General features: G+C 38.0%; 1 protein-coding gene across 1 annotated transcript in view; it reads left to right on the top strand.

Moving 5' to 3' along the window:
• ESYT2 (extended synaptotagmin 2) overlaps positions 1-16291 on the top strand; it is an 81646-nt gene that overhangs the window by 25899 nt on the left and 39456 nt on the right. Inside the window, 5 exon segments of the mRNA XM_066200686.1 lie at positions 5289-5330; positions 5914-6048; positions 7822-7898; positions 13609-13681; positions 14509-14598. Of these exon segments, the coding sequence (XP_066056783.1) occupies positions 5289-5330; positions 5914-6048; positions 7822-7898; positions 13609-13681; positions 14509-14598 (417 nt within the window).

Consider the following 16291-nt stretch of genomic DNA (forward strand, 5'->3'; position numbering starts at 1 on the left):
GATGCAGATGATAGTCTGGCCAGAAAACTGAGTCAATTTAGCCAATATGAAGAGTGTATGTTGAGAGTTTGAAAAATAAAATAATTGTGGGTAAGAAACGTTTCTACTGTTATTGTAAGTGGTTTTCTTTTGTCCTTTTTTTCTTTTATTGTCTTCCAGGACGGAACAAGGAACTGCATTCCTTGGGCTCTTTCTGGTATTTTATTGATCATTACCAAAAATACAGTGTTCTGAATTGAGTTTTTGAAAGTGCAGGATCAGAAATAGAAAGTAAACATCAAAGTTGTTTAGAGCTGAGCACAAGCAATTTTATGAGAAAGCCAAATAGTGTCTTTTTAATGTGCAGAAACGCATATTTTGAGCACTTCCAAGTATTTTGCAAGGTAACATTTAATAATAGAACTTTCTGGAACATGTAATATTATTATGTTTTTGGTGTTGAACATGGTCGTTAGGGAATTTCTTGCAACAGTTCTCTCTTGTTATACTTTGCTTTGAATAATAAATTACTACACCAAGTGGTGGAAATGACACTGTACTTGCCAAGCCTGCATGAGCAATTGACTAACAGAAGCCAAGAGGAAAATGCTTTAAGTTGTTAACTGTCTTAGCTGAAATCTTGACTTCTGTCTCTTTCCGTCATGCTTGTCAATAGATTTTTATACAAGAATTAACAGATTTTGCACATCAGTTAGTCTGATTCTTGCTTCTAGCCATAAAAATGTTTGTGCAGTTGCTTCAGTGTTCTTGTGTCAGTCCTGAGTGATCCAGTGTACCAACTTCCATCCCTCAGGCTTTCTCCTGTTATCTCTGCATTAGATTGTATTTGAATTCAAAAACTCGTAAAGCAAAACATAATTTTGCCACTAGTATTGGGGTCTCCCTATAGCAGGCTAAAAATAAATGAGATTAGTAGATGGATAAATATTTTATTCTTTGTTGTCAGCCAACATGGGTTTGGTGCATTAAAGATTAAGGAAAGCCCATCTTTTGATTTAAGGTTGGCTTGACTTAAAATTTCAGTCTTGAAAATATAAGGTTCTCTGCTCTCTGTTTTGGGTGTCAGAATAGGCACCAAACTGAATTATATTAAAATTGGAGTGAGCAAGCAGAAAAGCAAGAATGGCAAAACGATGAGAAACAGCAATGGAAGATACTGTGTTATTTGTTGCCTATTATCACAGGCAACTGCAGGAGTAAACTAGGCTTGCATAATTGAGGAGCTGGCTTAGTGCCAACTCATGTAACTGTAGGAGCATGATAGGTGTGAAATGCTGAAGGACAGTTGTTAAATCTGTGGAAAAATTAAGTCGTGTCCTGTTAAGCAAGGTCTTACTATTAAGACTGTACAGTAAATAAAATCAAAAATTAATAAATTAGCATATATGGGTAGATTTGAGTATCTGTGGCCTCTTGTTTGTTTCCCAACCTATCCCAAGTGTTTCTGCATAATTTGGGACTGAACGTGAAGAGTGCTTGATAGGTGCAAGAGCGATGCTTCCTCTTTTCCTCATTCCACAGAGGTGTACTAGATGTCATCTGAGTGCATGGTGCAGGGAATGTGGCCTGTGCCTTCAGAAGTTTATACTCTGAGTCTGGGGGGTTGGATCACCCTTTGGAGGAAGGTGAATTTCATCTGGGTTGTGGGTTATATTTAGAGCGGGAAGCCTCTCTCAAGTCTAGTGTGTCTCTTCTGTTGAATGTCAACTGGATACTTGTACAGAAGACTAAAAATGAGTTGTGAACATGACAACTGTTATCTCTTGCATTACTCACAGACAGGTTTGCTTTTGGTATTTTCATGAATTTTGCATTCCTCATCTGTGTGTTTAATTTGTTGTTTCTATTTTATTTTGTTGCTGTTCGTTGCAATGGCTGTAGAATTGTAGAATTTAGGAAAAGATCTCTAACATCATCAAGTCCAACTATTAATCTGACACTGCCAGATCCACCACTAAAATATGTCCCTAAATGCCACAGCTGCAAGGTTTTTAAAATACATCCAGCACTGATGACTCTACCACTTCCTTCGGCAGCCTGTTCCAATGCTTAACAATTCTTTCTTTCCATGAAAAACTTTTTCTTGTATCCATTCTAAACCTCCCTGATGCAACTTGAGGCCATTTCCTCTTATCCTCTTTTTCACATGGGAGAATAGAGCAACTCTCATCTGGCTACAACCTCCTTTCAGGTAATTGTAGGATATAATAACATCTCCTCTGAGTTTCCTTTACTCCAGGGTAAACAGCCCCAGCTCCATCAAGTGCTCCAGCTAAGACTTGGGCTTCAGACCCTTTTCCTGCTCCACTGCCCTTCTCTGGACACTCTCCAACATGTCAATGTCTTTCTTGTATTGAGGGTCCCAAAACTGGCCTCAAGATTCCAGATGCAGCCTCACCAGTGCCCAGTACAGTGGGACAATCACTGCTCTGGTTCTGCTGGCCACACCATTTCTGATACTGGCCGGGATGTCTTTGGCTTTCTTGGCCACCTAGGCACACCTGGCTCATGTTCAGCTGCTGTTGACCAGCACCCCCAGGTCCTTTCCTGCAGGGCCACTTTACAGCCACTCTGTCCCCAGCCTGTAGCACTGCCTGGGGTTGTTGTGATACAAGTGCAGGGCCCAGCACTTGACCTTGTTGAACCTCATACCACTGGCCTTGGTCCATCAGTCCAGCCTGTCCAGATCCCTCTGCAGACTCTTCCTGCCCTCCAGCAGATCAACACTCCCACCCAACTTGGTGTCACCTTCAAACTGACTGAGGGTGCCGTTGATCCCTTCATACAGGTCTTTGATAATGATAGTAAACAGGAGCGTCCTCAGCACTGAGCCCTGTGGAACACACTTGTGACTGCCCAGAGTTACAAGCATGGATGTAACTCCATTCCCCACCACTCTCTAGGCCTGGCCATCCAGCCAGTTTTTTGCCCAGCTAATTGTACACCTGTCCAAACCATGAGCAGCCACTTTCTGCAGGAGAATGCTGTGGGAAAACGTGGCAAAAGCTTCACTAAAGTCTGGGTCAGCACATTGACAGCCTGTCCACTGAGTAGGTCACACTGTCATAACAGGAGATACAGCTCCATGACCTTTGCTGGCACCAAGGCCTGTAGTTCCCCAGGCCCTTGTGGATGGGGTCACATTTGCTGACTTCCAGTCACCTGAGACCTCCCCAGTTAGCCAGGAGCGCTGGTAAATGATGGGGAAGTGGCTCTGTGAGCACTTCTGCCAGCTGCCCCGGAACCCTTGGGTGGATCCTTCCAGCCACAGAAGCTTGTGCTTGTCTAAGTGGTGTAGCAGGTTGCTGACCATATCTTCTTGGATTATGTTGGTTCCCCTATGTGGAACAGCTCTGCAGCTCTCACCCTGTGAAACTGAACATCACTGATTGCTCTCCTAAGCAAATCAGAATGAAATGTTGATCCAGCATCATGCATAAGTCATTACTGAGAATTGGCACTTCTTCTGTTTGCAGATTCAGAGGGCAAATATTTTAGAGGAAAGATCAAAATGTTATTTATTAGTGTTGGGGTTAACAATGTTCATTCTTCCTGTTCCTTCGACTTTTTGACCATTAGGAGCAGCTTAAGAACCCTGCAAGACAAAAACTGAGTGTAAGCCCTGTTCAGCTCTAAGTTTATGTACTTACTTGTAACTGCTTGTGTTGCAAAAATAAAAACAAATTAAGTGTTTTTTGTTTTCAAAAAGTTGTCACCACCCCAACCCTCTAAGTACAGAGTTCTGACATTCTACCCACCATAATTTTCTGGGCAATTAATTCTAAATAAATAAGATAACATGGCTCCCAAATAGTTCAATCTGTTATTAATAATTCTGTTCTTTTAACTTATTTAGTAAAATAAACTACGTTGAATGTTTTTTCCTCACAGTCAAACAGATTACTGGACATTTTTGTACCACTTTTAATGCTTTTGAGAGATTTGTAATTTACTTGAAACAAGATGCTAAGAGCCTTTCTTGACAGTTGAAGACAGCAGCATTTGTAATTCTTTAACAATCTGTAGAAACATGAGGCTTACCTTTATTATTGACCTGGGATTATTGGAAAAGAAACAGACTGGAGAGATAACTGTGGCACTATTGATTATGCTGCTGGAGGGCAGCATAGCAAAAACTAAATAGCAAAAATTTGGGGGTTTAGATGAAATCAAGGACTGCTCTGAGGGTAGATTGAGGATATGAAGAATATACTAGTGCTGATTGTTAATGCAAGAAGTGAATAAAACCAGAAAAAAATAATTAATGTGGCTTGCTTTCAAACAGTTCTTGTTGAAATTACAGTTTAAAGAGTAGGTCTTTCACTGACTGTTAACATCTGGGATATGCATAGTAAAAATAACTGCTGTTGAAGGCAGTGGTACAGTCTGTTATGCTATGAAGAGATAAAGACTTTGCAATTTGGTAGAGACATTGCTTCACGAAAGTCACTATATGTAGGTCATGGTTTTTTAGTGTGTTCAAAGGCGCTTTGTGTTTGGGAAGTGTGATCTGCATCTTGTTCTACAGCCTGTGAGTTTCTAAAGAAATTGTTAGCTCTGCTTCTTCAGGGCTTTATTTTTGTTTAGTGGTGATGTTTGGTTATTTTGGGGTTTTTTTTTGTGTGTGTGCATGTGTTTGTAAAAGGTAAAGCTACTAACTGTGCTCTCCTATGTCTGGAGAGCTGTGTCTGTTCTTCCAGCATTTAACTGATGTTTTCCTGTTGCCATGGGCACTTTCTGCCCTTTGTATAAACTGTCACACTGTCTCTGACTGGTTTCTGCTATTGTTTAAGAAAAGAAATCATTAGAAATACCTTTCAAAGGGCTTTTTGCTGAACTTAAATCTATATTCCTGAGCTTCAACTTAACTGATTAAATATTTATAGCCATGATTTATTGACATTGAAAAAGACTGGGCATGAATGAAAGGGAGTAGAAGTGCAGTTGGGACCTCTGGCAGTCACGTGTTGTGTTAATATTGGGTGACACAAGCTGTGTTGGCTATGCTTGTTTTTTAGGTTGTCCATGGTGTATAGCAGTACTTTATTCCAGATGGTACTATTAGAAACAAGTCCAATCATATTTCATGTAGTTCAGAAATGAGTTTGTATTTTATTTTGCTTGCATTTTAATTCTCTTTAATGCCAAGAGTGTTAACTGCTCAATATGTTGTCCACTCACTAGGGAGATCCCTATACTTTCTGGTATTATAAATGACTGGACACAGTTAACTAAAAAGTGTTTTGTATTTGTATTAATTTTTGGTTTGTGTTTGTTTTGGTTTTTAGGTGCATTTTCCAGACACAGAGAGAGCAGAATGGCTCAACAAGGTAAGGAGAAGTATTGCTCCCAAATGGGAAGGGGCAGGAGGGAAAGCTGAGATTAAAATGAAAGGTGAAGCAAGAATCTGAGAACAGAGTAGTTTTAATTTTATATGATTATAGTCTTTGGTTGGTGATCCATTTAATCACAAGAAAGATTAAATTTAGTTTCATGGTCCTGAAATGATGAGTTTTATGAATGATTTTAAATGGCATTACAGTAATGACAGCTATAATTGTGTGGAAGTCATAGCAGCAGTAAACACAATCTTTAATTTTCTACTTGACTGGGATACTTTCCCAGTTACTGTAGGTTCCTGACCTACAATCTAAAAATAAATGAAATTTGCAGTTTGGATTTGTGTGTGATGATCTAAGATATAAATCTATGTAGCTTACTTTTTAAAAAATATCCTTCAATCAAAGAACATAGAAGAACATGGTTTAATTGGAAAATAGTAAGAAAAAAAAAAGCAGTATAGAATTTTCAAATAGGAAGTTCAGATGCAGTGAAGTTCTGATTTTTTTACATTTATAACTTACTCATGTATTTAAGAACTGTATTTCCATGTATATTTTTTTTTCTCTTTAGACTGTAAAACAGATGTGGCCTTTTATTTGTCAATTTATTGAGAAACTCTTCCGAGAAACCATAGAACCAGCAGTAAGAGGAGCAAACAACCACCTCAGTACCTTCAGTTTTACAAAGATTGATATTGGTCATCAGGTCAGTGTCTGGTGAAGTCTTTTAAGAGACCATGTTTCACATAACATTTTCGTGTAGCCTCTTCAAATCTACACAAAAATATTTCTCTGTGACACTTGGTTGTAAGCCTGTTTCTGATTTCAATTTTAACATCAAAATAAAAATATCTGAGTTTTTTTAGCAGAGGCTTTACTGCATTTCCTGGGATCTATGCTTTAGAAACTTGACTGAGAATTTGGAGACGACTCAGTGTAGTAATGCCTGGTCACATGAGGAGCTCACAGCAATGCGATTTTAATATTGTTCATGCAATGCTTTACATTAAGTGAGCAGCGACCTTTTTGCCTGATGATCCAAGTGCAGTTCTCTTGTAACAGATGCACTTCTAATCATGTTATGTGTGGAGTCAATGACAAGGCTGTTGGCTTGGCTTTTCAAGGGCTGCACACAACGCAGTATCAAGGGGCATACAGATGTTTGTCTTCTGTTCCAGCCCATGAAAGAAGGGGTCTTATCCCTGAAGGAAAGCCTGTTTGACCACTGCAAGCTGAGAATGATTCCCTCTGCTTGCAGCAAGTTCAGCACTACTTAATCTTCTCTGCATTAACCAGAACTTTGGTGCTTTGAGATGCAGTTTAACAGCTTTTGTTTGAAGTTGTCTTTTGTGTTTCTATTGCTTGTCGTAAGTGGAATTTCAAGTAAGGATTTAAAAATCAACACCCCCACACACCCTCAAATGTTAGGAAACCTGAAATTAATTTTCATGTGTGATGGAGGGGAATTGATTTCCTCTCTTTGTGACTCTTACTTCATGTAGGTTACAGTTCATTATGCTTTACTGCACTTTTTGTGTGTTGAGTTTATTGTTTTTTTTAAATTGTAAATCCTTTTACACAGGGCCTCTGTCCTGCCCTAGATATATTTGTATTACAGACTGTAGCATTCCTTTTATGCTATACTAATTTTAAGTAGTTTTCAGATTAGCTCTCAGTCCTCTGTATGGTTCTGCAGCTGGATTGAGTAACCTTGGACATGACAAACAGCTATTCTTACTTTATATTGCAGCCTTGATTGAGTTGTTTGAGCTGCACAGCCCCAACACAGCAGTGATATTTTGATTTTACAAAAATGATCAAAAAGGTGCAAATAGAAATGTGAAAATTTTTCAGGAAAAGAAAAACTCAAAAGTGAGGTTGTAAGTCATCCTCTCCTGCCTGCTGTTTGATGACTGTTTGAGGCCTGAGTGTGTGGTTGATACGTGTTACTTCTGTGTGAGGAAGGGAGAGAGGGGACAGTGTGAACACAATGATTTAGAGAGACAGCACAGAGTGGTTGACCCAACTTTTTATGGGAATTGCAGATTCTTTTCCATCTATTCCCACTAAATTCCACTTAAGGCAACTGTGTTTTTGTGAACTAAATTTGGCTTGTTGTAGTTACACGGAGAAGAATGCTTTAGGAGTGTTAGACATACAGCTCTACAGAGAAATCAGATGTTTATGCAGGGGGGAGGGAAAGCTTGATTATTAAATATTTTTTAAATCTTGAAGTTTAGTGATCTATACTCAGGGTAATTGCTGGAAGGATTGTGGTTAATTGGATCCCAGCAATGTAATTTTTACCCTTGAAATAAGAATTTGAACTACATCGATAGCCTTACTTCACACCTTTTAGTGTTTATAGTAGGTTCTTAATTTCAGGCATGAACATGCCTATATTCACCTTTATTTCAAAGTTAAGAGTTTAATATTCTTCTGTAGAAGAATCCAACTTTTTTCTGCTTCATTGTTCCAGCCTCTGAGGATAAATGGTGTAAAAGTGTACACTGAAAATGTGGACAAAAGGCAGATCATTTTGGATCTTCAAATCAGGTAAACTTTATTACTGTATTGCAATGGGGTCCATGCTTTATAATCTGCACATTGTTTGATTTGACAGTTATGTTGGCCTGAAATGAGAATTGCTTCATTATGCAAATGTAGTTAGTTCTAATTGTGTATGAATGGAGGAAGAAACTGCATGCTGTAAATAGCATTTATCTGAGGGAAATGAATTATCAACTGTGTGTTTTCATCATTGAAGTCATGTTTGTTAATAAAAAAAATACTTTCCAAAGATAAAGCACTATCTTTGACTTTTTTTCCTCAGTGTATTAGTACTTTGCCATTAAATGTAGTCTGAAGTCTTAAGATATAAGATTTTTTGGGTTCTTTGCTTTTCTCAGTTACTTAGATTCCTTTAAATAATATAGTATTAGAAAAAAAAAATGATAGCTACAGAAGAATTAGTGTTCACTTTACCAGAGTACATCTGTGTATTATAAAATGCCAGAATGACTGTGCTCCATTGCTTCAGGTATCTTTGCTATTTCATCATGACCCCTTTTATATAGGCTTCTCAGTAGGTCTACCCTACATTTATCCAAGTCATTCTCAACACAGTGTGCAGTTGCAGAGTTTCTTGAAAGTTCAGTCAGTGAACCCAGCAATGTTTTTATAACTGACCATCATAGGTCTGTGTTACCTTGGCTACTTTTGCCTGTTTGTGGGGTATGGAAAGGCCAAATTTGTCAGTCATTGATGGTCCAGCAAGGAGCAGCATTTGTGTTTCTCACTGCTTCCCTGGCAGCAGCCAGGAGGGTCATCAGGCATCTCAGCTTCAGAGGCACTTCCAAAATGTGAATGTGGTTATTCTTAAATTTGAATTATTTGTCTAAAGCTCAGCTATGCTGAAGCCTTTGATACTTTGGCAGAGCTGGGCAGGCCCCAGTGTGATAGGAGAAAAGGCTGCTGTCTCCTTCCCTGGGTTCCAGAGCAGGTGGGGGCTACATCTGTGAGCAGAGCCCATTCTTTACAGAATTGAATCACTTTATTCCTGTAGGAAAAACACAGCTGTCCAAATCAGGGATTGGTGGAGCTGGACAAAATACAGCAGGATTGACTCTTGAGAACTTATTTCACTGGATGAATGTGTTAGCCCCAATGTAGCAACTTCCTTCAGTTTTTCTCTTTGTTGCCACTTTGGACAGCAGCTGGGAGAGCAGCCTCGCCTCTTCAGAGATAAGCCCTCAGGAAAACAATCTTGTCTTACCAAACAGTCCATAGAAATTGTTTTTTGGGAAGTTGTTTCTCTTCCAAGACTGCTTCTTCCCTTTATGGCAGAACTATTCATAGGAAGACAGAGTAAATCTAGTATTTATTTATTTTTTTAAATTTCTGCTCATCCTCATGAAGTAGATAGAAGTAAAGAGGCCAGTAGATTTGTACAGAAATTTCAGGAATAATGTCCTGTTACAAAGACCTGAAGGAAATCTTTACCCATATGTCTCATTGTATTACCTTTCAGCCTCCTTAGAGAAGTGGTAGATTGCTGCAATAGAATCCAGTCTAAAAGGCTGAAATAAATTCCTTGAAGTGGTTTAAGTTAACAGTGACAGTGCTGGGTCAGCTGGATGTCTGTTGAGCCCAACAGCCTGTCCGTACTGCTGGTGGCACAGACTTCCAGGAAGAAAATGGAAACGAGAGCTCTGGAGTGACTATCACAGCTTCTAGGAATTAAGGCTTAGACAAAACCATCATCAAAGGAAGTCCTGTTTCATATTTAAGACTTGTCCTTGGCACCTCATTCAGAAAGGGCTCTTTTTCAAAGGCTTTTAGTATGCAAGTTTAAGACAGAGAGCCCCCCCCCCCCGGCCCCCTGTACCAGTTGTTACTGTTTGATGTTGTTGTTTGCTTTTTAATAGTTTGATTTATATATCCTCAGAGAGTCTTATCACTGGGATTGTCTTAGTCCTAACAGGAAGAATAAGTGTCCCTTGGTACATTTGGATACAGAGTTAAATACAGATACCCACCCTAAATTATGTCTTTATTGCATTTTTGCAAGATTATAAGGAGCAGTCTCACTGCTGGAGAGAAGTCCATCCTTTGGAGTATTTATTCCTGTAGATTTTAATGTCCGGTTAGGTAGTCGTAATTTTAATTTATTTCTAGGTTTAAAGTTAGGAGCTTTCTATAAACCCTTCATTCTCTAAATACAGTTGAGAGGGCCCTCTCAAACAATCTCTCTAAACATTCATAAGAATAGTTGTAGGAAGCCAAGCCCTGTGGGGTGTGTGGTGAGGGAAGGAAGGAAAGATTTTATTTATATTTTTTTCAGTTTGAAGTACATTAATTCTTTTAAGAATCCCCTTTTATCTTGTGGTTTCACTGTTGTGGCTTCTTTTAGCCCTTTCTGCTGTCAGTTGTATGTGGTGGGATGTGTACATTTGCTTTGGATCTTCCTTAGTGCATTTAAGTCATTTCAATGTGTCTCCAAAACTCTAGAGTTTTGAGTTTGGGGTGGTTTTTTGTCTGCTTTTAATTTTAATTGCAAAAGGAGTGTGTTTTGGTTTAGTTTCCATTGTTTCTGCAAGGATATTGAGCGCATTATGATCATTGCTGCAGAGTATTTTTTAGAACTCTTCGGAACAGGTTTTGTGCCTCACTCAGGATCCAAATAAGAACTTCACTCTAAGTACCTTGAATAGCTAATCCATAATGCACTCACTGGAGAATGTATTTAAAGGTTCGGTTTGAGGACCGTATTTGTGAAGGGAATGCTATACTTTTCTCTTACTGTGGAGTTTATGTTAAAGAAATATCAAAACTCATTACAGTTTAAAAGTCTAGTTCTTGTTGACAAATACAGGCAAGGGAAAAATTTCAACCAGTTGAGCAAATAAAGATAAAATCTAAATAAATTGTTAATAAAAAGTAATCTTATATTTGCTAAAGTGAATGTAGTAAATACTTGGGTAAAGGATATGGATCAACAGAAAACAAGATAAACTCAGTCAATTTAAACATGAACTGTAGCAAAGAAAGCAAAAAAAGATTGAGAAGTTGAAGAAGTAGTTGTTAATAGCCTGAGTTTTTTCAGCTTCTCATGACACAAAATAATTGAAAGAGTTTTAGGCTGCAGATTGAAACACATGGCAGATTTTTGCAAATGTGCAATACTTGAATGGGGAGACTCACTACGTTATAGTGGCAGAAGACAGATGTAAGAATAGGGCCTAAAGACTTTCTAAAAACAATTAAGATAGTCCAGTGTATAGAACCACATATCACTGTAATGTAGGAAATATTTTTGCCATAACCTTTTTACTTTTTCTTCTGGGTATATTCCATGGCCTACAACAACCACACCATGTTTCTCTTTTGATTCAGTACAGCTGCTGTTAATATTCTGACAAGAGTGTCCTCATTAACCTGTAATCTGTCTCGGTGTTCTGTACCTTAAAGGGATCATAAATATTTCTGGGATATTATGATCTGAATGTATAGAATTTGAGTACTAAATGAGCTTTCAAGTTGTATGGTATATTACAGTGGAATTGTGTAGGCATTGACTGTTAATGGACCCAGCCAAATATCTTAGGGGATAAAACCATATTTAGCTTTATTATAAAGTTAAATGTTGTTGACTTAGTCCCCTCAAATGCAGTTTGTTACTATTTTTATTTCAGTTTGTCATCATGTTGTTATGGATTTTCAAACAAGCATATTGCTTCCCAGCCTTCATAACACAAATAGTTCTGATGCTGCTGAGTGCTGAGATTGAGGTTTCAGTTGCAGGTTTTAATTGACCTTGCTTCTCTGTCTCATGTTGTTATGCAATTATATATATATATATATGTGGGAGTGTATTTATATATATCTCTACTATCTCTATATATAGTTAGATAGGTTAAAAATAGAAATTACTTAGCTTTAAATTGTGTATTAAAAGTTACATACCTATTTTTAAACTGTACAGTCACACTACATTCTTTCCAAGGAAAGCAACTGTCACCTTCCTTTGACATAGACCCCATCATGTTGTTGTCTTCCAGTTCCCCAAACTGGCCATTGAACAAAGAAGATTCTGCATAGTGTTATCTTTTGAATAGTCAAAAATAGATTCCAGTGATGGATGTTTACAGGAAAGCCTTGGTACTATTGTTTATTTCTCTTTAAGGGATTGATTAGATTTGCATTTGTTGAAATCCCAAAGACAGCACACAGAGCAGAGGAGGATATGGATGATTTGGATAATGGATATGTGGAATGCAGCAGCTCTCACCTTTTTTTTCTTTTGGTAGTGCTTTGTGGCCGTCAGGCTCAGGGGTGGGAACAGCAATCCTGCTGGTCTGCTCTTACTGTAAGAGTAATTTATTTTATAGTGACTTGAGCCTACAATGGCCAGTGAAAAGAGCAGTTCCATTTTGTTCACAATTCCCCGAACATTTTTGCAATAAGATTGTTTCATACTTCCAAACACAACTAACAGTGTTCCACTGTAAGGCCAGGTCCGAGGAACTGATGTGCAGAAAGCTGGGCTCTGCTGCAGAACCTGAAACAGGATGCCCTGAAGAGGAAACGATTTCCCGCTCCTTTCAGCAGTATCTGGCTCATCTCCAACCCACTTGGTTACTTCTTCCATTTTCTTTACCTGCATAGTCTGTTAAGAAAGCTCTTCAGATTTCATTTGTCCTTCTGTTACAGCCTCTGTCTTAGGCAGTGTCCTCATCAGTTCATCTCTCCCTACCTGGAGCATGGTGTTCAACCTATTGGGTTTTGCTTTTAGCTCTAATTCTCTAGAATCATTCACCAATTCTGTGCTAAATCAGAGTCTTAAGCTTGCATTCTGAATTCTTTGTTGAGTCTCAAAATTAGTTTGTTTTCAGAACCAATGTGTCTCACAGCAGTACCAGCTCTTGAGACAAAAAGGTTGCTCAGTTCTGCTGGTACGTGCTTGACCTGCATGAAACTTCAGGGAAAGCAGCTAAATGTTCAAGCCTGAGTTGTGTGTGAATAATACTGTAGCCTTGTAGCATGGACAAAACAGATGGGACTTCTTTTTACCAACTTTGACAAATCTGAAATACAGGGCAGCATCTGGAAAATTTCAATCGCTTGACCTTGCATCCCCAAAAATGGGATGCAAGAACTGTTCAGGGAAAAATTTGCATAGTTTTTAATATGTTCTCTAATTTGCTTCCTGCCTTCTCTCCCTTCAGAAAGGGCTCAACTGTGTTTGGCTTAAAACTTGCTTAGAAGATCATTCAGCTCTGCATGCCCTGCTTATTGAAATTCTAAATACGACTGGCTTTGCAAGTCTATGAATATTTCAGACAAGTTTCATTTTTAGCATAACCACCATCTCTGTCTAGTGCTTCTCATGATTATGTTAGATGAGAGTGGATTTGGGTACATTTACAATCAATGAGATCTGTGGAGAGCTTTCCTGAAATGGAGTATGAATTCTGTGTCCATTATTTCCCCAAAGTAGGGCCTCATGCTTGTTTCCTATTATGCATCCTTCTGGAGATGGTAGCAGACCTAGGTATTAATTTGAGTGAATTTGATGACAGTGACAATGTTTTGAAGGGGATGTTTTAGCAAACTGACATTGTTTTATGTTCTAATATTTCAGCGTGCATTTTTTGTGTGTACACTGAAACACAAAATATGTTGTCATGACAGTGCAAAACAGAACTAACAGTTTATTGCAATTGAGTCCATAAAAATGAAATGTATACTTTCTTTCTTGGTTTAGTTTTGTTGGAAACTGTGAAATTGATTTGGAGATCAAGAGATACTTCTGCAGAGCTGGTGTGAAAAGTATACAGGTGAAAATCAGCTTTTTTCTTTTGATTTTCATATCACTAAATCACTATTTTCTGATGAAATAATCTATCAGCAAACAACAGTAATCGTGTAGTTTTTTAGCTTACTATTTTTTCTCATTCGAATAGTACTGATACTGCATTAAAGTTTCAGTAAATGACTTTTAAAAAATCCTTTAAGTTGTAGAACAAATATACAACATTTACTATGGGAAAAGCTGGAGATAATTTCACATCAAGCCAATGGGATGTGTCATGTGTTCAAGTGATGTGTCAGTTTATAAAGGCACCACGGAGCTTAAAATTTTATTTCATGTAATATCTGTCACATAGAATTACTGGTTTAGATGCAATTACTATTAGAAGCCTTGCCTTCTTATATTGTTTCTGAGGATTCCTTAACTTTCTGATAACAGATCTCTGGCTAAGGAGCAGAATTTGCTCTTTTGCTTGTGTGTCTTGACACACCTATAAGCATTTACCTGCTCTTGCTCTGGTACCTGTGGATGCCACTGTGCTTCTTGTGTCACACTTGCTTACATGGAGCTGTAGAAATAATCTACTTCACACTTTTAAGAAATTACCACCAGCATGGCACTGCATGATAAATGTAATGAATTTTTTAAGCACAGCTGTTAAGTGCATGTATGAATGTTGTTGGGTTTGGATGACATATAAAGAAAGAATTTATATAAATATATATAAATAATCCGTAAACAAGGATTTAATGAATTAAAGGTGTGAGTGAGCATTTACAGCAAATAAATTTTATTTAAAACTTGAATCAATTTCAGTCAATTTCATTGTCTTTTTTTCTTCCCCTTTCACAGATCCATGGCACCATGAGGGTTATCCTGGAACCACTAATTGGAGACATGCCCCTAATTGGAGCATTATCTCTTTTTTTCCTTAGGAAACCAGTAAGCACTTTTATCTCCCTTTCGACTTTTTTTAGAGTGTTATTGACGGCAGTTAGAAAATGATGGAGCAAGAAAAAGAGTTTGGGAAATCACTGCTGTTTGGCTGAACTTTGATAGATAAGCACTGGAAAAATTTTATGAATGCTAGCAGGAACCAAGATGGCTAATAATTGCCTTGGAATTTGGAAGTGTGTTTTGTCAAAGCTGTCAAACTTTTCTTACAAGTCTTCTGAGTAAGGAAAGATCAGTAGATACCATCTAGACTGATTGTAAAAAACCTTTTGTTGCTGTTCTCATGGCATTCTGTAGGTAAGCATGATCTAACTTAAAATTTCACAAAATCTGTGCAAAATTGTTAAGAAAACTAGTGCTGGTGTTAGCGCAAATTAAAATTAGAATGGGAAATTACCCACCTACTGTGAGGTTGTTGTCCTAGATAGGAAGTGGGCAATTTCCATTGCATTTACCAGTGACCCAAGTGTGAGGGTGGATGCAGCACATGTGAGATGGAGTTGGAATTCAAAATGATCATGATGCTAGCAAAAGAGGAAAGCAGAGAGAAGGTCAGAGAATTCAGCTGGAAAATGTGTTAAGCCAAAGCGCATGTTTGGGCAGGAATAACAGTTAAACAAAGGTGAGATAACAAGGTCTTTCTGGTATGAAAATGATACCGCCAAACTGGAATGTGTAAACAAGAGGACAGCCCTCAAAGGCCTTCAGTTTTAGGCACGGCACTTCAACAGATCTTTTTTAATAAAAGCATAAAGGATAACGTAATACACATTGCACTTGGCTGGTGGAAAATTCTTTGATGTTGTGTATGTGTGTGTGAGGCAGTCTCAGCAATTCGAAGTTTGGTACTGCTTTTAATAAGTATCTGTAAGAGCTTAGCAGAAAATGTGAACAGCGTGGAAATTCTTACGCTCCACAGACTTCTTTAAAGAAATTAATTGTTTCCATCTCTTACTTGAAAGTATATTTTCCACTGCAAGCTTTCCTTGAATATGTGCTAATTAAACATTGAAACTTACTATGTCAAGGTTCAACAATTTCAGACTGGCAGGTCACAAATTACAAGTGTATGGGTTTAGGCACTTTGAAGCATCTCAAATTGGTCCTCTTGGTTTCATCAGCAGTCTGAAACTCTGAAAAAGTTTGAAAAGTTGATATAGGCTTGGGGGGTGAGAGTGAATTCTTCAACAGCTTTAGGAGGTATGTTGTTGCTTTCTTCAAAGAACCTACATTCTTGTGATACAGTTCCTTTGAAGAAATGTCCGATAATAAATTTTTGCAATCATGTTGAAAAGGTAGGTTTGGTTTTAGGTGTTAGTGTATGGCCTAGGAAAAAACTTCAGATACTTGAGTTATTTGTGTGGCTTGCTTCATCTGTCTAGAGAAACCATGTGTGCTTGGGTAGAAGGAATGGAGACATAAATCTTAGTAAAATATACAAGAATTTGGAAGTATTTTGTGCCCAGTTTAGTCAGTGTTTTTGTAAAAGTGATTTAGTTCATGCAAAACTGATAAAACATCGTTGCTCTTATTTGGAAAGAGTTGAGGAAGTACATTAGGATGAACCAAGTTTGGATTTCCACAGATTCTGAAGTGAGCCTGAACGTTAGGAGATGTCTGCCTAAATTTCACCTCATTTTTGATCTCTGGCTGAGCAGTGAGTGTAGGACAACTGTTAATC

This window comes from Chamaea fasciata, unplaced genomic scaffold, assembly GCF_029207755.1.
Source record: "Chamaea fasciata isolate MVZ Bird 193981 ecotype frontalis unplaced genomic scaffold, bChaFas1.0.hap1 SCAF_1, whole genome shotgun sequence".
Classification (NCBI taxonomy): domain Eukaryota; kingdom Metazoa; phylum Chordata; class Aves; order Passeriformes; family Sylviidae; genus Chamaea; species Chamaea fasciata.